This window comes from Vombatus ursinus, unplaced genomic scaffold (assembly GCF_900497805.2).
Source record: "Vombatus ursinus unplaced genomic scaffold, bare-nosed wombat genome assembly UNPS02014868.1, whole genome shotgun sequence".
Classification (NCBI taxonomy): domain Eukaryota; kingdom Metazoa; phylum Chordata; class Mammalia; order Diprotodontia; family Vombatidae; genus Vombatus; species Vombatus ursinus.
In genome coordinates, this window is record NW_020954646.1 from 40141 (window position 1) to 54952 (window position 14812).

The 14812-nt window shown below is 50.0% G+C and overlaps 1 protein-coding gene across 1 annotated transcript; it reads left to right on the forward strand.

The window, feature by feature from the left end:
* The first annotated feature begins 2139 nt into the window (after nucleotides 1–2139).
* On the forward strand, nucleotides 2140–14509 carry LOC114028042 (zinc finger protein OZF-like). The gene is made up of 4 exons (XM_027842231.1): nucleotides 2140–2283; nucleotides 5676–5802; nucleotides 6520–6615; nucleotides 12426–14509. Exons 1-4 carry the CDS (start codon nucleotides 2230–2232, stop codon nucleotides 13760–13762), a joined length of 1614 nt encoding a protein of 537 aa, XP_027698032.1. The 5' UTR covers nucleotides 2140–2229; the 3' UTR covers nucleotides 13763–14509.
* Nucleotides 14510–14812: the final 303 nt, after the last annotated feature.

A 14812-nucleotide genomic window follows, 5' to 3' on the forward strand; every position in this document is an offset into this window, starting at 1 on the left:
GTGAAGTTACCTGGCCCCGTGGCTGAAAAGGTGAGCAGCGCAGGACGCCCCAGCTTTCCTACAGAGATCACAGGAAATTCAGGGGAGCCACTCCCCATGGGATCGGACCATTAGCGGCCAGATCGAGGCCACACGTGGCCTTCTAGGTCCTCGGGTGCGGCCTTTTGACTGAGTCCAAGTTTTACAGAACAAATCCTTATAAAGGATTTGTTCTGTGAAGTTTGGAGTCAGTCAAAGCTGCAGGTTTCCCACCCCTAGGCCAGACCCTTCACGATGAGAGGGGGCAGCTAGGTGGCGCAGTGGATAGAGCACCGGTCTTGGAGTCAGGAGCACCTGAATTCAAGTGTGGCCTCAGACCAGACGCTTGACACGTACTAGCTGTGTGACCCTGGGCAAGTCACTTAACCCCAATTGCCTCACCAAAAACAAAAACAAAAACAAAAACAAAAAAAGATGATAACAATTCCTGCCTTCAAGGAGCTCACAATCTAACTGAGCAGACAACATGTAAAGAATTTGGTATATAATATACACACATGTATATATGCACACAATAAAAATACCCTCACATATATGTACCTATGTGTACATGTGTATACACATGTATATATGTAAATGAAATGTAATCTGTGGGCATGGGGGAAATTCAAGACCCCCTGCAGAGGGAGGGATTTGAGAGGAGGCTTGAAACAAGTCAGGGAAACCAGAACTTGGCTGAGAGGCCTCAGAACCTGGGATGGATAGGGCACCGGTAGTGCAAAGACATGGAGGCTGGAAATGGAGCATTATATTCAAGGAACAGCATCTAGGCCAGTGTGGCTTGATGGGGAGGCTGGCAAGGGAGAAGGGAGTCAGGTCTTTTAATACTAATAAAAGCAATAGCTGTAGAGAACCTACTATGTGCCAGGTGCTGTCCTAAGCGCACTCTGATTATTATCTCATTTGATCCTCTCAACAACCCCGGGAGGGAGGAGCTGTTGTTATTTTACAGATGAGAAAACTGAGGCAAATAGGGATTGAGTGATTTGCCTGGGGTCACACATCTGGTGAGTGACTGAGGCTGGATTTGAACTCAGGTCTGGATTTGACTCTAGACCTGGAGCTCCATCTATCCAGCTGACCCTTAGCTTGGAATGCCAAACACAGGCATTTTATTTTCTATCCTGTAGGTAATAGGGAACCATTGAGGTTTATTGAGTGTGTGTGTGGGGGGTGAGTGGTACTTTGAGGTGATCTCTTTTGCAGCTGAGGGGTACAGGGATTAGAACGAAGAGGGAGACTTGAGGCAGGCAGGTCAACCAGCAGGCTCCGGTGGACATCTGGAGGTGAGGAAAGAATGGGAAACGGAGAAGTGCGCCAGCTGGGTACAAAGGCCTCTTCCAGCCAGGACCCAGGCTGTGGAAGGGGGCAGGAAAGCCAGTGAGGCTGGGCCTGTGACTGGGGGATCAGAGAGCAGGGCGGGACTGGGGGATCAGGGAGCTGGGCCCGGGACTGGGGGATCAGGGAGCGGAGCCCGGGACTGGGGGATCAGGGAGCGGGGCCCGGGACTGGGGGATCAGGGAGCAGGGCCCGGGACGGGGGGGATCAGGGAGCAGGGCCTGTGATTGGGGGATTAGTGATGGATGGCCGGTGATTGGGGGAATTAGGAAACTGGGAGATTAGGGAGCTGGGCCTGTGGGTGGCCTGCGATTGGGGAATTAAGGAGGCCTGTGACTAGGGGATTAGAGTAACGTAGTGTAGGATAGGTGACTGGGGGGGCGGGGAGGGGGGTGAGGGCTTGACCTGTGATTGGAGGATTAGGGAGCCAGGTCTGTGACTGGGGAATTAGGAAAAGGGAAAGGAGGAGGGCCTGTGATTGGGAGATTAGAGGGAGGCATAGGGGGCTGGGTCTGGGGGCTCGATCTGTGATTGGAGGATTAGGATGGAGGCGGGAGGAGAGCCTGGCCTGTGATTGGGGGATTAGGGTAGGTGGGGCTGTCATTTGGAAGGTTGAGGCGGGGTAGAGAAGGTAGCTGGGCCTGTGATTGGTTGCTTTGGGTGAGCCGGAGGGGAGGCTGGAATGTGATTGGGCAGTGTTGAGGAGCGCCATTGATGACTCTGATTGGCCGAGCGATCCCGCCCCACCCCCTTCCTGAATTCGCCTCCTCTGGTTCGGAAAGCTGGTCGTGGTGAGACTGTCAGCCTCTTGTGCGTTCGGGAACCTCGCTCCGCCGCTTGCGGTTGGAGGGGATGAGGGCCCCGGAGAGAGGCCTGAGCGCCGGCATCGGGCGGCCATTTGCGGGGGTGAGTTGGCGCATGCGCGGAGGGGGAAAAGCCTGCCTTTGGGGGAGGGTCTTGGGGCCTGGCCCGGCCTGTGTTCGAGCTGGTCCCTACGTGCGCATCTCCCTGTGTTGGTCTAGATGTGCGTGTGTACACACAATCACAAGCCCGCGGGAGCTGAAGCGCCCGACCGTGACCCGGAGCCCAGACGGGGGCGGGGGGCGGGGGGGGGGGGGGGGGGGGGGGGGGGGGGGATGATGGTGGGAGAGTGCGCCTGCGCTGAAGCCTGAGGTGTGGACACTTCAGTGAGGGAGGGTGGGGTGGAGTGAGGGAGGAATCCAGGTGAGACTGAGCATGCGCAGAGGCTGACCAGCCAACCTTGGAAGGCGCCCTCTGTCGGGTCCCTAGGATGGAGGTGAAACTGAGCATGCGCCGCCTCTGGCCGGAGGGGGGAGGTGCGAGGTTGGGGGGCGTCATTGTTATTGGGGGGCACCTAGCGGGGGGGGCTGTTGAGAGGCTGGAAGGAGGCGTGGGTTGAGGGCGGGGCGGGAGGTGAAAGCACCTACTGTGTGCCAGGCACCGTGCCAGGTGCTGGGGATACAAGAGAGGAGCTGCCCTCGAGGAGCCCACAATCCAGTGGGGGAGACAGTCCGTGGGGGAGGGGCGAGTAGACCCTAGGAGGTGTGAGTTACAGAGGTGACGTCATGCGCAGGGGCAAGAGCTTCTGGGGATCAGGGAGGGGGTGAGGAGAATGGGGGTGGCCTGCATCAGAGTGCCCCTCCCCAACACCCCCATGCCCACCAGGCATCCTTGCCTGTGTCACTTCCCCTCTTTCCTCCCTCCTTGTCTCTCCCATCTGATCTAGACATGGCCTCTTCCCAGGCCTCATCCTCTCTGACCCCCCCCCCACAGCCGGTCACCCTCTCCTGATACTGGCCCCAGATTTTGGGGACTCTGCTCTCCCCGCCCTATCTTAGTTCCCTTGGCTGGATCTTGGTCCAGGGCACCCCTCTGGGCGGTGGCCAGGGCCCCGTCCTGGGCCCTCTTCTCTTCTGGGACCTGCTCCCATAGGTTCAGTTCTGTTCTCTCACTCCCTGCACCTCTCTGGGCCTTGGGCTCCCCTGGAGAAAAGAATAGCACTGTCCTTCCAGGGGTATTGTGAGGCTCACAAGAAAGATGCCCAGTGCTTTGTGAACCTTCAGGTGCCAGGTGGATGTCATCATCATCGTTGTCAACATGGTATTGTTGTCCCAACTGTTGTCCCGACTCCTGTCCCCCCGTGGCCCCGTCTCTCCATCTGTGCCTTCCTCCTGCCCTGACTTTTTGTCCCCTGCCGTGTCCAGACAGGGACTCCTCAGTGGTCGCACTCAGCCCGTGACCTCGGTGGCAGGAGTGAGGAGCGTGTTTCATCCCAAGGCCTCTGCATTCCTGCTTGGTCATTGCATTGATCAGAGTTCTAAAGGCTCTCAGAGTTGTCTTTACCCTAGTGGTGTTATTGCATAAGCTGTGCTCCTGGCACACAGTAGGCTGCCTTCAGTCAGTCAGTCACTGAGCACGGCTCACTATGTGCCAGGCACGGGTCTCGCCGCTTTACAGATGGTGTCACTTGTTTTTCACAAGAACTCTGGGAGGTAGGGGCTAGTCTTACCTCCTTTTTATATTTGAGGAAACTGAAGCAAACAGGTGAAGTGACTTAACCAGGGTCACGTCTGAGGCTCGACTTGAACTCATGCCCATGTTCTGTGCACTGTGGTGCTGCCCACTTGCTGTAATACAGCAAAAGAAACTGAGAAGAAGTCTCATAGGTAAGAGGAGACCGGGGGAAAGAGAGAGCAGTGTCCTGATGACCGGGAGAGAAGAGGCAGGTGATCAGCACTGTCAAATTCTGTGAAAAAGTCAAGAAAAACAAAGGTTGAGATAGGCCGTTGGATTTGGATCACTGGCAGCTTTGGAAGGGATCACAAGGTCAGGCCCTGGATTCCAAAGAGTGAGGGGAGGGGAAGAGGAGGCGCCCGTGGCATTGGGCCTTTTCCAGGAGTGTGGCCTGTTGGGGATGGCAGGATTCAGGGAGGGTTTTTTGAGGCTGGGGGAGGCATGGATGTGTATGTTTGTAAGCAGGAGGCAGGCAGAGACCTCTCGGGAGGGCCTGTGCAGGGGGAGCCTGCTGTCTTAGTGCCACTCCTCCGCCATCTTTGCTCCGTGGCAGAAGAAGCCCCTTTTAATAGCTACTAACTCTAGAACAGCGTCTGCTGGCCAGTGGAACACCTTGATTGGCCTTTTCTCATGCCCTTCCCACGTCTTTCCAGAGGTACCAAAGTCTGTAGGTAGTTCATGCCTTCATAATGTTTCTAAATCATTGAAGAGTGCCGGCTCCCCTTGGAATCCCTTCAGCCTGAGGCTCTAGCTGGAGACGCCTAATGAGCTGCTGAGGGCCAGTTGTCTCCATCGCATGGAGCCTATTCTGAGGACCCACCTCTATTCTCTTGGTCACTCTCGGGTAGTATTGGGTGCACCTCTGGCCCTTCTCTGTCTTCTGTGCCACCAATATGGGAAGGTCGCCAATGATGCTGTTGGCATAAAGTTCTTTTAAATGGCTTCTGAGGTCTGCCATCTCCATTTACATCGAGAGAGGCAGGGCCGCTCCTCAGGCCCGTCCCATGCTCCCCTCATAGCGCGGTGACATGCACATTCTTACCTGCCTTTCTTCCTCCAGTGATCCTTCTCATCCCCCGGCCCTGGAGAGTCAGCCTGACTTACGTTCTCTGCACACCTTCGACTGGGGGAGGAGTAATTCCTCCTGCTTTGGGGTACAAGCAGCTGTATCTCAGAGCCCGCGGCTCCTGCCCCACGAGAAGCCCCAAAGGGATTTTTCAGTGACAGGCGTTTGCTTCTTTTTCTCCTCAGTGGAGCAGCATAATGCTCCTACTTCCTTACCCTCCGGGCCACTTCCGGTCCAGTTTCCCCATTCAATCTTCGTTTGTCTTAAAGCACAGGCCTGACCATCTGAATAATCTTCAGTGGTTGCCCATGACCTCCAGGACCAAACAAAAAGTTCTGTGTTTGGAATGCCCAGCCCCTTGCTGCATGTCGGCTTCTTCTTTTGAGCTCTCTTCCACGTCTGGGAGACCCAGCCAGGCTCCTTTTCATAGCCAGCCCCGACGTCTTCTCCTCCTTCTCCTTCTTGAGTTCTTCTCTTCGGGGCCTTACCTCCGTTTCTTTTGGTTTCCCCCCAGGCCTTCTCTCTTCTGCTCCTTCTCCCATGACCTTGTCTGACAGATGTCTGTAGTAAAGAATGAGCGTGGCTTTCTCCAAACCCTCAGTGATGTGCACCCCAGCCCACACCCCTTGCTCACTCCCTGGGTGTCCTGTGGACCAGCGGTGGTCCTGACTGAGCAGGGCTGTGTTTGCTGTTTCAGCATCCAGTGACGTTCAGGGACGTGTCTGTGGACTTCTCGCTGGAGGAATGGAGACGCCTGAGCCCAGCCCAGAGGGCCCTGTACAGAGACGTGATGCTGGAGAACTATGAGAACCTGGTCTCTGTGGGTAAGCACGGCTGCCCTGTGACTCCCCATCTGCCCGCTGGGCATCTCTGCATTCTCCCTTCTGTCTGCCTTTGAGGTCTGAAGGGCTCCCTGAGATTTTGCTCGATGTCCAGGAATGGTGACCAATAGTGACAATACGGGAGGGTTTGAAATCCATTAGTCCTAGTGATAGAATGTTTTTGCTCCTCTTTGCTTCATGGAAATCCCATAACTCCCTTGGACTGGCCCTGAGGCTCTGGCTTCCCTTTGTCTAAGGTTCTCGGCCCAGTCCAGGACAAAGACTTCAAGAAATGCCAAGATCCCACCGTCCCGGTAGGCCTCAGGTCACCGACTTTCCTTCTGAGCCCAAAGCAGATGTAACCTCTCCTTGAACTTGGACCAAATACAACAGGGGGCAGGGGCAGCTCAGTGGCGCAGTGGATAGAGCATCGGCCATGGATTCAGGAGGATCTGAGTTCAAATCTGGCCTCAGACACATAACCCTTACTAGCTGTGTGACCCTGGGCAAGTCACTTAACCCCATTGCCTAGCCAAAAAAAAAGAGAATGGGTTAAAACAAATACAACAGGGGGCGGCCTTCAGAGGCCCCTTGTCCCATCATTCTCCGTACCTCCTTAGCATTTGTTTCTTTCCCTGAAGAAGGAGGAAGGGGCCCAGCCTGGACTCTGAAATGACTTTGTATCCCAGTCCTTTCTCCTCTCTCTCTCCCCATGATCAGGGCTTCCCGTGTCCAAACCCGCCGTGATCTCCCTGTTGGAGAGAGGAGAAGCGCCATGGATGCCCAAGGCAGGAGCCCCCAGAGGCCCCTGCCCAGGTGAGTGGGTGATAGGTGGGCTGAGGGGGATCATCTCCTTCCACTAGGCCTTGCTTTCCTCTTAATTTAGTTTTAAAAATAAACAAAACACATAGGTATCTTCAAACTAGGGGCAGCTAACGGTTCAAGTAGATAGATTGCCGGGCCTGAAGTCAGGAAGACTCATCTTCCTGAATTCAAATCTGGCATCAGACACTTACTAGTTGTGTGACCCTGGGCAGGTCACTTCACCCTGTTGGCCTCAGTTCCTCATCTGTAAGATGGGGACACAGTGGAGAAGCAGATGGTAAACTGCTTCAGTATCTTTGCCAAGAACACCTCAAATGGGGTTACAAAGAGTCAGACACGACTGAAGAGTAATCTTTAGACTAATCAGATTTTTTCTTCCTTCCTGCTGGAATCATTTTTCTTTGTGCCTTCAGGATTTCCTTCCTGAGCATCTGCCATCCCTCCTGGGCTGATTTCCTCGGTAGTGCTCGGTAGTCCTAAGCCTCCCTCTGAACTCTTTGAAGAGTGTTTTCCCCAACTCTGGCTACACTTCTGATGAGGCCCAGATTTCCTCTTTAGGTGTTCCAGACCCCATTAGGAGGTTCTCTTCATTTGTGCCCCTAAAACCAGTTTCTCCTTGTTCAAGGAAATCAGCCTGAGAGTAGAATTTCCCCTGTTTTCGGTCACTCCGACTTTTGGTGAGTGAACCTATGCTAAGCAAAGGCAGGACGTTAGAAGCTGCTCTGCTTTGGGCAGAAGCATGCCTGGAGCCCGACGCCCTCATCACCAGGTCTGATGCTTTCTGGTCCTTTCCCTAGCCCCTCCTCTGGTCCCTCCTCCTCTCCAGGCGCCTGCATTGTACTCCCCTGACAGACTCACATGGCTTCTTCCCTTCTCTGGCCTCCAGCCAGATTTCCTCCAATAAGCTTTTCTCATTCAATTTCCTCATGAATTCAGCTTTTTCATTCCCTCCAACCCTAAATGCCTCCTTCCATCGCTTTTTCCTTTGCATGGGCCATGCCCATGCATTCTTGGGGTACAGCCCCCAGGCTCAGCTTCTCCTGGTTTGTGGCCTGAACTGGAAGCATCACATCTATTTTAATGCATGTTGTCCCCTGTGAGCTTCTGGGTGTCCAAGCTGCTGGTTTGCCTTCGTCCCCATATTCTGTGTACTCTAACTTAGGGTGTGGGGGTGAGATAGAGGCTCCCCACCCTTTTGCATTTTAAGCCCTTTTCATCCTTTTTGGAACAGCATGCAGAGGCATCCTTTCCAGACTTCAGCCAGTGGCTGGCCAACTTGCGGTCATCTTGTATCTTAAGCCTCGGTGTAGAAACCCAAATGCCATTCTCAGAAACCATCTTTGTAGCCAGGCAGCCAAACCTCATCTTGTCTCGTTCATCTCTGGGCCTCAGTGGACAACAGGGAAGAAAATGCAAGCAGTGTCGCCCCACCCCCAACTCCTTCTCCAGTCTTCGCCAAGACTTTGGGCCCATTGGCAACACTTGTTAAGTGCCTTCTGCTGCCTCAGCTGTGCTGAAGCACTTTGGGATCTCCTGGCTTCATTTGTCTCACCACACGTCTGTCAATGCTTCATTTTCTCTGTACTTTTAGGGCACGATATTATTTCCTTAACTTTATGTTTTGTGCTTTGCTAAATTATTTTTCAATTTTATTTTTTAAATGAATAAGCATTTGTTGTTTTCTCCCTCCAACCTTGATCTAACCAGTCAGTCAAAGTAAGTTCCCTCATTGGCCGTGTCGAAAGACGACGGTCTTTGTCTCCGTCTGCACTCCTGGTCCTTCCTGTCCCTGTCAGGAGGTGGGCAGCATGTTTCCTCATCGGTACTCTGGAATCCTGGTCGGTCATTACGCTGATAAGAGTTCAGCACAGTCAGATTCTGTCATGTTTGCATGATGTCACTTTTTCACCCATCCCCTAGTTTATAGACACCCTCCTAGATTCCCATTTTTTTCCACCTCAAAAAGAGCTGTTTTTGTCCATCTTTAGTGTTTGTTTTGCTTAGGACAAATCCCTCCCATAATCTACCCGTCCTCTAGTTATCGCTCTGCCTTCTCCCCTTTCCATCCCAGTTCCCTGTTCTCTTTACCCAACTGTGTGTGTGTGTGTGTGTATTTTTCCTTCTTTAAACCAGTTCGGATGAGAGTGAGATCCAAGTGGCAGCCCTTCCCCCTTGTTCTTGTGCACCCTGATTATGTGATTCATTTTTCCTACACGTGTTTTCTCCCTCCTCCCCCAGTGTTTTCCTCTTCCCCACTCTTTTCTTAACCCCCTCCCCCTTCTGTCCCGTCTCCTCCAGCAGATCACCCCACTCTAGCTCTTCTTTTCAGTCTCTCCCTCTCTTTTGGCTCTTTCCCTCCCCCATCCAGAGAAAGCCCTCACTGGGTCCTTCCGTCCCTGCTAACTGTGGTCCCCTTTCTCTTCTGCTCTTTGTAGCTAAACTGTTCCAGAAGGTTGCCTACCATTGCTGCCTCCACTTTCTCTCTCATTCTCTTAACCACTTGCAGTCTGGCTTCTAAGCTTATCATTCCACCTGGACCACCCTCTCCAAAATCACCAATGATGTCTTAGTTATTCAGCCCAGTGGCCTTTTCTCAGCACTCGCCCTTCATGACCTCTGCTGCCTTGGGTGCTCTTGGCCACCCTCCTCCTTGACGTTCTTTTCTCTCTAGGCTTTCAAGACTCCCAGCCCCGTCCCGGTTTTCTTTCTACCTCTCTGATCGCTGGTCCTCTGCTTCCTTTGCTGGCTTCTCCTCCAGGTCACACCCTCTAACCAGAGGTGGCCTTCTGGCTTCTGTCCCGGGCCCTCTGCTCTTTTCCCTCTGCATCACTCCACATGGTGATCTACCAGCTCTCATGGTTGAATGACCATCTCATGCCGATGTTGCTCAAATCTACCTTTCCTGCTCCAGTGTCTCTGCTGACCTTCAGTCTCCCATCTCCCAGCTGCCTTTCCGAGATCTCAAATTGGACGGCCAGCAGACATCTTAAACTCAATATGCCCCAAACAGAACTCGTTATTTTTCTCCCAAACCCTTCCCATTTTGACCTTCCCTCTTTCTGTCCTCCCAGTTCCTCAGCCTCACACCCGAGGCGCCATCTTGGAATCCTTACTCTCTCACCTCCTGTGTCCAATATGGTGCCAAGACCTGTTGATCTCACCTCTGCAGCATCTCGAATATGCCTCCTTCTCTCCTCTGACTCTGCCCCCATCCTTGTGCAGGCCCTCATTGTCTCATAGCTGGATTAATGCCATGGCTACTAGGGGAGGAGGGGTGGAGTTCTGCCTGCTTCAAGTCTTTCCCCTCTCCAATCCATTTTGCATTCAGCCGCCAACCTCAAGTCTGACCGTGTCACCCCCTACTCGGTAAACACCAGTGGTTTCCTGTGGTCTGTAGGAGCAAGTACAAAGTGCTCTGTTTGGCCTTCCGAGCCTTTCGTGACCTTTCTAGTCTTCTTCCATCTTGGATCCAGTGACCCCGGCCTCCTGGCCGGCCCACGAACAAGACCCTCCATCCCGCAGCGCCAGGTATTCTGTCTAGGTGGCCCCCATGCCTAGAATGCTCTCCCTCTTCTGCTCTGACCGTTGACCTTGCCTGCTTCCTTTAAGTCCCAACTAAAGTCCCACCTCCTACGGGAAGCCTTCCCTAATCTCTCTTAATTCTGGTACCTTCCCTCTGTTAATTATTTCCAATTTATCCTGTGTGGAATTTGTTTGTGCCTGTTTGTTTGCGTGTTACCCATATTAGATTGTAAACTTCTCGAGGGCAGGGACTGTCTTTTGCCTCTTTTTCTGTGTCCTCAGCACCTAGCACAGTGCCTGGCACATAGTAGGCATTTAATAAATGTTTACTGATTTGTTGATTGCTTATTCATATGTTCCTTTTTATGTTTCTCTTCACTCCTGTGTTTGAACTTCAGAGTTTCTAGAAGGCTCAGGTCCTTTTGTTAGGAATGCTGGGACATCCTTTCTTTAGATACAAGTCCATTTTCCATCTACTATTATACTCAGTTTTTCCAGGTAGGTTTTTCTTGGCCATAAGCTATATCCTTTGCTTTTGGAGTATCATTCCAAGTTCTCTGTTCCTTTATGGTGGTGGCTGGAACTCTGGATTTTGGCTGTAATGAGCCATGAGTATTGGTTTTGGAGTTTCTTTCAGGAGGTAACCAGTAGGCTCTTTCTGTTTCCATTTTGTCCGTTGAGATCTGGGCAGTTGTCTTTTAAGGTTTCTTGACGTATTGTCTCTGGCTTCTTCTTTTGGTCATAGCATTTAGGTGGTCCAGTGATAGGGGCCGACAAGTGGCACAGTGAATAGAACTCTTGCTAAGTTCAAATCCAGCTTCAGACACTTTTTTCCTTAGGTACTTCCATTCCATTTATAAAAATATTTGGTATCTTTTTTTTTTTTTAACTCTTGCTTCACCTCTCCCAGAATTTTATTTGTTTGTGCTCAGGTTGTGTTTTCCTGCAAGGCTCTGCTTGTGGGTGTTTTGGAGTCATTCTCTTCTGGGTCTGTGTCTTGAGTGTCTCTGCCACCGTAACAGGTCGTTACGATGGACTTCTTTTTCTTTGTTTGTTTGCTTATTCTTCCCGCCTGCTTCCTGACTTTGGATTTGATGTTACGTCTGGCCTTTGCCATGCTTTTGGAGGAAAAGCTTGGGCTGGTCCCATTGCTGCTTTCTTGGAGTTTTGGGCGTTGTGTTATTCCAGAATCTCAAGACTATCTCAGAATGAGGAGCTGCATGCTTTCCCAGTATCCTGTCCAGGGCACATCTGAGCTTGACAAGTTTCTGGCCAGGGTTCAGTCTGTGTAAGGATTGACCGCTACGTGGCTCTTTCCCATTAGCACATTGCAAAGCTCTGTTGGCTCAAAATTGCAGGACTGTAGGCTCCTCTTGGGTCTGGGATCGCTACCTTGGCTATTCCTCCCCAGGCTAGGCTAGATGCTGGGGGTGAGAACCTGCCACCCCAATGCTAGTGCTGGCTTCTGACCTTCTGTCTTTCTTGGTCCTTCCTACCTGACAGTGTCACGCCCTTGGGTAGGTCCCCTTCTCACTCTTCTCTTGATGACTATGACTGGGGACTGGGAGACACAGCTGCTAGTCAGCAGCTCTCCCCATCACAGTACCTCGATATGGACCTGGTGGACCCCCAATATGGATCTGAGACTGCCTCTTGTCCTGGGTGCGTGATCTTCTCCTTCGGCCTGCCGCTCTATCTCCTGTGCTGCACTGGCATGGACGAATGGGACTTTGGGGGGACTCCTCCCTCAGGATTTGGTCAGTCTGTTTGGAGGGGAGCTGACTGCAGTGCTTCCTATCACTCTGTCATCTTGGATCCACTTCATGAACATATATACTTTCTAATAGCATCTGTCTCTGAGTGCTTCGTTGCTGTGGAATAGACTCTTTTGGTCTAGTTGGCAAGGCCCCGCTGTTCCTATTTGCTCGTTTGCCTTTAATCTCACTCCTTGAAAGTTTTCATTTTGTTGAGTACATACGAAGTACCTTTGTCTTTCATGGGAGAGACTTAACGAAGATCTTTCCATAAAGCAGTATCTGCTCCAGGACATAGGACAATGGCTGTGGACACATTTGTATTGACGTTATATACTTTTATTTTGATCTTAACAAACCTGAAATAAAATGGGCATTTCCATGTACATAGGCAAAGAAAAAAGGGATTGTGCATGACACTAAGGATCTCTTATTATGTGTATCATATTCTTCTTTTTAATCACATATTTATCCTGTATCCCTCAAGCCTGTCCTGCTTCTCTGACAGAGTTTTATCTGTTTCAGATTACCTGAGCTGGCACGCTAGGTGTGAAACCGAGAATTCAGTTCTGACTGAGGGCATTTGCCCAGGAACTTTGACCCAAGAAAGATTGCCAGTGGATGTGAACTGGTATCCCAGGATTGGAGAATCTGAGGAGTGGGAAGTTAGGTTAGAGAGACAGGAGGGCCACCAGGAGAGACGGTCCCAGCAAGTGACAATGACTCTCAATGGTATGTTTGATATGGTGAGTGTCCCTGAGGTAGGTAAGTTTGTTAGACATTTTAACATGGAGCCAATCTTTTTTCCACAATGGAGGAGTGACATGGAAGAAAGATTCAATAAATATAATACACTTGGAAAGAAAGCCTTTGGCAAGAGATTAAATCTTAATGGACATCAGAAGAGTCACACTGGAGAAAACTCTTTTGAATGTGATGTGTGTTGGAAAACTTTTTGGGATAGGGAAGCGCTTAGTAAACATCAGAGAACTCACACTGGGGTGAAATTGTTTGAATTTGATGAATGTGAAAAAGGCTTCAGTGATGGGGGACCACTCACCGGACAACAGAAATCTCCTTCTGGAATGAAACCCTTTGAATGTAGCGAATGTGGGAAATCATTATCTTCAAGGAAAACCCTTACTTACCATCAGAGAATCCACACTGGAGTGAAGCCCTTTGAATGTGATATATGTGGAATAGGATTTATGCGAAAGGAATACCTTATTAGCCATCAGAGAATCCACACTGGAGTGAAACCATTTCAATGTAAAGAATGCGGTAAAGCCTTCTTTCAGAAGGGAAATCTTAATAGCCACCAGAGAATTCACACTGGAGTGAAACCCTTTGAGTGTAATGAATGTGGCAAAGCCTTCTTTCAGAAGGGAAACCTTAATAGGCACCAGAGAACTCATACTGGAGCAAAAATCTTGGAATGTAATGAATGTGGGAAAGCTTTAACTACGAGGAGAACCCTTATTAGCCATCAGAGAATCCACCCGGGACTGAAACCTTTTGATTGTAAAATATGTGGGAAAGCCTTCTTTAGGAGGGGCAACCTTTATAGGCATCAGACAACTCATACTGGCGTGAAACCTTTTAAATGCAATGAATGTGGGAAAGCCTTCCGTCAGAAGGGACAGCTTAATAGCCATCAAGGAACCCACACTGGAGTGAAACCTTTCGAATGTAACGAATGTGGGAAAGCCTTCTTTCGAAAGGCACATCTTAATAGGCATCAGAGAATTCATACTGGAATTAAACCTTTTGAATGTAAAGAATGTGGGAAAGCCTTCAGTGAGAAGACATACCTAATTAACCATGAGAGAACTCATACTGGAATGAAACCTTTTGGAATGTGAAATGTGGGAAAGAGGTCATTTGGAAGGAATACTTCATTCATCATCAGAGAATCCGCACTGGAGTGAAATCCTTTGAAAGTAACAAATGTGGGAAAAAGCCTTCATTACAGTGACAACCCTTATTAGCCGACTAGAGGATCCACACCTGAGTGAAACCTTTTTAATGTAATGATGTTGAAAAGCCTTCATTTGGAGGAGATCCTGTATTAGCCCTTGGAAGATCTGCAGTGGAGTGAAACCCATGGAATGTAAAGAAGGTAGAACATATTATTCAGGAGAGAACTCAAACTAGAATGAAATCCTTTGAATGTGGTGTGTGGGAAAGCCTTCTTTTTGAAGGAGTATCTTATTACCCACCAGAAAATCCACACTGAGTGAAACCCTCAAATTCATTCTATGAATTTGGGAATGAATTTGGGAAAGTTTTTAAGCAGTGAGAGACTTTGGGCTATCATCAGAAAACTCATGTTGGAGTGAAAACTTTTGAAGGTAGTGAATGTGGGAAAACCTTCATTGACAGGGGAACATTTATTAAGCTTCAGGACACTCATACTAAAGTGAATGAATGTGGGGATACATTTGACTAGAGAGAAAAACTTTCTAATATGAGAGAATTCATACTGGAGAGAAAGCTTTTTAAAGTAACTATAAATCTATAATTATTTAAATGTAACAAATATGCTGAAATGTAATCTCCCATTATTTGTAGTTTCTTGAGTAAAAATGTTGTAACATTAACTTTCACAAGCAAAGTGATTCTCTTTCTTTCGGTCAGCTTTTGAACTCTTCTGGGCACGTTTTTGAGTGATGGTGTTATTCCTATTTTCATCTGGTTTCATTATTCTGCATCATTTCAGGTAAATAACAGCAGACAGGAGGAATAGGAAGTGCAGCTTGAGGCAAATTTGACCACACAATTATCCCTGAGACTTGGTTGGATGAAACCTGTGGCTGGCACTAGGCTCTGGATGTGAATAACTTAAGAGAAGCAGAGTGGGTGAAAAGAGGGCTGTGGCAGCACTGGTCATTTGAGTGTACTCATGTGAAGGA

Excerpts from the sequence above, each read along its gene's own strand:
- LOC114028042 (XM_027842231.1), top strand. The coding sequence starts at position 2,230 with ATGAGGGCCCCGGAGAGAGGCCTGAGCGCCGGCATCGGGCGGCCATTT. Across the intron at positions 2,284-5,675 it reads TCGGGCGGCCATTTGCGGGG|CATCCAGTGACGTTCAGGGA; the intron begins GTGAGTTGGCGC and ends TTGCTGTTTCAG. Across the intron at positions 5,803-6,519 it reads TGAGAACCTGGTCTCTGTGG|GGCTTCCCGTGTCCAAACCC; the intron begins GTAAGCACGGCT and ends CCCCATGATCAG.